General features: G+C 63.3%; 1 protein-coding gene across 1 annotated transcript in view; it reads left to right on the top strand.

Moving 5' to 3' along the window:
- Nucleotides 1–2,458: 2,458 nt before the first annotated feature.
- CRTC2 (CREB regulated transcription coactivator 2) overlaps nucleotides 2,459–6,033 on the top strand; it is a gene marked incomplete at its 3' end in the record, with an annotated part of 6,293 nt that continues 2,718 nt past the window's right edge. The window contains exons 1-5 of the mRNA XM_035890524.1: nucleotides 2,459–2,518; nucleotides 3,484–3,585; nucleotides 3,913–4,029; nucleotides 4,248–4,309; nucleotides 5,941–6,009. Of these exons, the coding sequence (XP_035746417.1) occupies nucleotides 2,459–2,518; nucleotides 3,484–3,585; nucleotides 3,913–4,029; nucleotides 4,248–4,309; nucleotides 5,941–6,009 (410 nt within the window). The remainder of the gene's footprint in view (nucleotides 2,519–3,483; nucleotides 3,586–3,912; nucleotides 4,030–4,247; nucleotides 4,310–5,940; nucleotides 6,010–6,033) is intronic.

The raw sequence follows: 6,033 nt of genomic DNA, 5'->3' as shown, positions 1-6,033 counted from the left end.
AGATGCGACCGGATGGGGCATCACCCTGAAGCTTGGGGGGCATTTGGGGTACTGCGGGGGTGCGGAGGGGCTGGGAAGGCCCCCCCCCCAGAGGAATGCTCCTGCATCCTGCTTCTCCTTCCCGTGGGTTTATTTTGGTTTTTCTGGGTTTTTTTGGTCGTGGGTTTCTTGGAAAGGGTTCACACGTGGCTCGCTCCAGCCCGTGGCCACCATGCGTGGGTCTCGGTGCGCGCCGTGCACCTCCTCTGCATGTCCTGGGTGGAAAAAGCGACTCGCTGCCTGCGGCACCTGAGGGTTTGCCGGGGCCCTCGCCGGCTTTTGCTGCGGGGGCGAGGAGCAGATCCCCGTGCCCACAGCTCTGGGATGGGCTCCCACTGTGTCACAGCCCTGCGTCACCTCTGCCGGGGGATCCTCCACCGGCCCCAGGGTGCGGGGGGTCTGTCCCTGAGCCCCAAGGACCCTTAGGAGTGTTGGGTTGGTCCTTCCCGCTGATGTGGCCGGCTCCCGCGGGAAGCAGCGGATGCTTCGTCCCTGGAGATGCTTAAATTTAGCTTGGCTGGAGCCTGAGAAAACACTGTTGGGAGTGTGGATGTGCACGCTGGAGCTGAGCCGGCAAAACTCCCTGCTCCGGCAGCTTCTGGGGAAGGGGAGTCGCTGTCCCCAGCAGGTTGAGGGCTTCTCAGAGGGACCTCAGTGGCAGGAAGGCTACCCTGGGGTGCTGGGGGCTGGTGATGGAGCGGGGAGGCTGGGAACACCCCGGCGCATCTCCAGGAGCGTGGTTTCCCGGGCAGGGGAAGCTGTGGAGAGGAGACAGTCGGCTCCGGTTGCGTTTCACTCTGCGCCGGCCCCGAGGAGTCGGCGGGGATTGCGCGGCTGTTTGCCAAGATCAGGGTTTGGCCAGATTTCAGCTCCCGGAGAGGCGGGTGGTGCCAACCCCGGCGATGGGGCTCTGCAGTGCCGTGGGTTGCTGTGCCAGCAGCCACGGGGTCCAGCAGCCGGTACCATCCTTCCCGGTGGAGATACGGCATGAATGAGTGAGGGGAGAGGAGCGCGGAGTCAAGGGAGCTGGAGACACAGAGAGGCTCTTTCAGGTGACAGGGACTGCTGACAGGAAGGCTCGTGCGTCACCCTGCACTTGGCGTCGGCAGGACTGGGAGAAGAGGGGAGCAAAATCCATCAGAGCTTTAAAAAAGGGAGTGTCTGGGTCAGAAAGCCCCTGCTGGCATCCCAGGTCTGGTGAGGCAACGGTGACCTGACATCCACGGAGCTGAGGCTGTTGCCAGGAAGGTGATAGGGATAGGGTCTTGCCGATCCCGAGGGAGTGATGTGTGGCTCTCCCCGCTGAGCTGAGAGCAGCCCCGTCCCTGGCAGGCAGGCAGGGCTCCTGAGCGGGGACATCTCTCCAGAGGTTTTGTCCCCTCTCTCGCTGGGGTGGCAGGCAGGAGCCGCGACCTGCGCATCGCCGGTGAGTTTGGGAGTGGGCTGGAACCTCCTGCACCGTGTTTGCTCAGTAAACAGCTGGTTAATGTGCAGCAAAGCCGGGGGGAGAGGCAGCGGGACTGTCCCCTCCACTAATCCCTGCCCTGGGACGCTTCCTCCGGGAGTTCGTTCCCTGCAAGTGGGACTGGCAGCCCTGGAGAGGCGCAGAGCAGCACGGCCTGGGGCAGGAACTGGTCCCAAGCTGGGGGATTCTGGCTTCGTGGGTCCCCTCCGCCATGGCCCACGGAGCTGCAGGCAGCTTGTGCCCTGCGTAGGCAGCTCCGTTTTGTGGCTCCTCACCAAGGGAGAGGCTTCCGCCCCCCCGTCAGCACGGCTGGGGGGCTGCTGCCCAGCTCTGGGGTGCCCTGCTCCCGCCGCGGGGATCTAGCAGCCCCTCAAGCTTTGCTTTGTGTTTCCTGGGTTTTTTTCTGGCTGCTTGTGAGCTGCTGCCTGATTTCGGCCTCATCTGGCTCTGCCGGCTCCCACAGGGACCCTGGCTCGGAATACAGAGCAGGATCCCAAGACCTTAAGCCCCAGCGCAACTCCTCGCACTAATCCTGCAGTGCCAGCGCAGCCAGCTGTTGACTAAATCTCCCAGTTTTTTGGTTGTTTTTCTTTTTTCTTTTTTTTTTTTTTTTTTTTTTTTCTTTTCCCTGGATCTGGATTTCGCTGGTCTTAAGCTTGGGAATTTGCTGTCGCAGGTTTCCCGGCTGCAGCCCGTTTCCGAGCTGCTTTTTGTGCTTCAGCTCCTCTTTCCCCAGGGTTTGTCCAGGACGGATGAGTGCTGGTGCTGACCCGTGCCTGGGGCTGCTCAGGGACCCCCCGGGTCCAAAGGGAAGGTGGATTTGTGTGCGCTTGGCCTTGGCTCTGTGGATCGGGATGGGAGAAGCCCTCCTTTCCATGGTGGGATGCTGGAGGGGGGGGAATGGGACATCCTCTTGTGCTGGAGGGGATGATGGGGGCCGTACCCTTGCCCGGGATGCGGGCAGCGGAGCGCCTTCCTGCTGCTGTTGGGATGAGGAAGTCTACGCCGCTCATGGCGGGTCCAAGCCCCTGCCTGGCAGGCTCCTGCCGGCAGGGCCAGGGCAGGAGGGGGCTTTTGGGGCCGCGGCTCGGTGCTGGTGTTGCCCCGGGACCCTGGCTCTCCTCTGCTGTGGGGTTTTCCTCCGCCAGTGAGCGTGGGGGGTGGGTGCCCAGACCCAGTTATCTCCCGTCTGCGGTTTTGCTGTGGCTCCTTCCCTCAGCCTTGAGCAGCGCTGGGAGCCAGCGGGCTGCTGTGCTGTGCTGAGCAGGCAGCCATTCCCGCTCGCCCTGCCGGAGCCTCGGCCCCAGGCTGGGATCTCCCCCTGTGTTTGGGCTGCGGCACTGGTGTTGCTGACAGCCCCAGGACTGTCTTTGGTGTGGATGAGGTGCTTGCTGGAAAATCCAGCACCTCCGGATCGAAGGGGACAGGCTGACCCACCCACTGCTGCTGTCCAGGGACTCCAGAGCCCTCTTGGGTGGGCACGGGGGGCTTTGGGTGGTCAGTGGGGGGGAGCAGGGTTGGGCTCAGCCTCTGCTCCAGGGATGTGGGTGCTGCAGCCTGCGGGAGAGACTGTGGCTTTCCCCACTCCCGGCTGCTAAACCCAGCGGGGCCTCAGCATCCTTCCTGCACCGCAGCACCCACGGAGGGAGGAAAGTCCCTTGCAGGGCCTCCTCCGCACTTGGTAGCTTCGAAGGGGAGAGGTGCCAGGCACCTCAAGCCCTCCTGGCCCACTGCTGCACAGTTCCTGAGGCCGACCGGGTCAGACATGTCTCATCAGGGGACTACCTCTTCCCATGGGACATCCCGGGGGCTTGATACTGTGTGTGGGGCAAGCTTGGGGCTCAGCTGCAGGAGGCAGAGCGTGGGGATCACCTGCTGGGATGGGGATGTCTCGGGTATAATGGGGCAGTTTGGAGGAGCCCCAGCACCCCAGGGTGCCTGCTGGCCCCCCCTGACCTGCCTCCCCTCCCCTGGCCCAGCTGCAGGCACAGAAGCTGAGGCTGGCACACAGCCGGGGACCCTACTACAGCGGCTCCCTGCCCAACGTCAACCAGATTGGCAGCGGCGTCTCTGACTTCCAGGTGAGCAGTGCCTGCTCCACCAGCCGGGGGCTGCCCTGGGAGGGGGTTTGTGGGGGCTGCCCCCCATGGCACAGCGGCTGCCGCCCTCTGTGCCTTGGGGAGGGAGATCAGGAGCCACGTCAGGACTTGGGGTGGGCATTGGGGAGGAGGATGAAGAGCTGTGGGGTGGGCTGCTGTTGGGGACAGACGGGGAGGAGGGGATGTTCTCTAATCGCCTTGCCTGGCCCCAGCTCCAGCCCCTTGGCAGTGTTGCCAGTGATGGGGCGACCTGAGACCCCTTCCCTTGCCGACGGACGGTGGGTTCACCCCCGTGTCTCCTCCCTGCAGGGCCCTTTGCAGTCGCCGCTGGACTCCACGCGCAGCACTCGGCACCACGGCCTGGTGGAGCGAGTGCAGCGGGACCCGCGCCGGATGATGTCCCCCCTTCGCCGATACGTCCGACAGATATCCTTTATCCCGTTCCCTCCTGCCCCATCGGCAGGGGCAGGCAGCCTTTTCTCCCGCCGCTGGGGCTCCTGCCCCGATCCCAGTGCCCCTGCTCCTCGTTGGGATTAACGAGCATTAGCAACACATGCTGCCCTCGCCCATCTGCGGGGTTGCGTTAGGTGCCTGCACGCCAGCTGCTCAGCCCCTTGCTCTCTGGCCCTTAACGTGCCTCTCACATCGACAGCTCTCCCTATGTACCGACCTACCTGTCGCCTCCACCCGAGCCCAGCTGGAGGAGGTAAAGACCCCACATTTTCTTGGCTCCCGGCACTTGTTTTCCAGGTGCCGGTTTCCAGCCTGCTGCCTCCCCGTGTCTGCAGGGTCGCTAGCGCCCGGGGCTTGCTCTGTGTTAAAGAGCACCCGGAGGTTTGGAAACAGGCAGACTGGCAGGAGTCCAGCGCGGGAGAGTCCCTCGCAACAGGCAGCCCTCCCGGGAGGGTTTAAGCAGCTTCTCTTACCGGTCTGTGAGGGAGAAACCGGACCTGGGTGGAGGCAGAGAGAAATGCTGAGATGCCGGGAGTGGGGCTGGGAGGTTTCCCACCTCTCTGATTTTGGGTGCTGCCCGCACTGTCCTGCAGCAGGGGGGATTTTTAAGGAGGAACAATTTCATCATGCCCAAAAAAGCCAGCTCTGGCATGTGGGGCGGCATCTACCTGCCGTGGTGGTGGGAAGAGGGATCCTGCTCGAGGTGAATCACTGGGCAGCTGAACCCCTGCACGCTCTGGCTCTTGGCCCCGGGGGCAGGCGAGGACGGGGCTGGCTGGCCAAGCCCGAGCGTGCCCCGAGCATTGGCTCCATGCCATGGAGGTCCTGGCGAGCTGTGGCTCCGCACAGGAGCTGTTTGGGCTCAGCTCAGCATGGCTCAGCCCTTTTAGAGGTCGCTCAGGGCTCCTGGGCTTTATTTTCAAGGCTGCCTTTCCTCCCAAGTGCTGTGCTCAGCACAGCTCTCCTTCCCTGTCCTGAGGACCGTTCCCCAGGGAGACTCGCTGCCCATGTTCCTGCCATCTCCATGCCTCGGTGACAGCAGATCTCAGCTGAGGGGCTGTGTGTGCCCCTTCTCCCCAGCCCGGTGGGGACACCAGCGACGGCAGGGGCTGTGTGGCAGCCCCGGGTTGTGCCGCGCGCCGCCGGGGCTCTGCTGGAGGTTCATGTTGTGTCTTGCACTTTGTCCCCTGCAATGAACCTCGGCGCCGGTCAGTCCAGAGTGCGAGGGCCGCGGCCTCATCCCTCAGCACATCTTCCCCCATCCTGCCATGTCCAAGCCCAGCCGTCGGGTGCCCTCTCTGCCGTCCTCCCTGACCTTCTGGGGGCAAAGCCTTGGCTTTTTTCCCCAAAAGAAGAGGTTGTGTCAAAACATCCTTGCAGCGAGCGCAGCTGCCTTCCCCGCAGGACCTCAGGCTTGGGGGAGCCGTCCCCAGGAGCCTTTTGCTGTGAATCCTGCTGCAAATTCTTCATCCCAGGCGTGGGGGATGACGACTTTCATCTGTCTTCCAAACGGGTGCCTTCACGGGAACCTTAAGATCAAAACAATCTTGGCTGCGGTCTGCATGGGCTGGGCCAGTGGCCTTGTTTTTGGGTCCCCAAGGCTGAGCTGCCCATCGCCGCAGTGTCTGGGCTGCAAGCACAGGGCTAAGGCAGGGAATAGGGTGAGGATGTCACAGATCAGCCCCGACCCGGTGCTGAGGGGTGTCCCCTGGGGTCGGCGGAGATACCCCAGCTTGTCCGCCTGAGGCAGCCTGCAGGCAGCGAGCTGTCTGCCTCCTGCTGCCCTCCGCCTCCCCACTGCTACCCCCCATCCTGTGGGGCAGTGCCACCCTGTTTCCCCCCTCCCTTGCCCCCCAAGTAACCCTGCTGTTTCTCCTCACAAAGGACCATGCCCTGGGGTAACTTTCCTATGGAGAAAGGACATTTGTTTAGGCTGCCGTCGGCTCTCAACAGGTGAATGATTTTTGATTCCGTTTT

This window comes from Egretta garzetta, unplaced genomic scaffold (assembly GCF_000687185.1).
Source record: "Egretta garzetta isolate BGI_Z169 unplaced genomic scaffold, ASM68718v1 scaffold350, whole genome shotgun sequence".
In the NCBI taxonomy this organism is placed as follows: domain Eukaryota; kingdom Metazoa; phylum Chordata; class Aves; order Pelecaniformes; family Ardeidae; genus Egretta; species Egretta garzetta.
The sequence above is the reverse complement of the archived record's forward strand: the minus strand, read 5'-3'. Positions and strand labels throughout refer to the sequence as shown.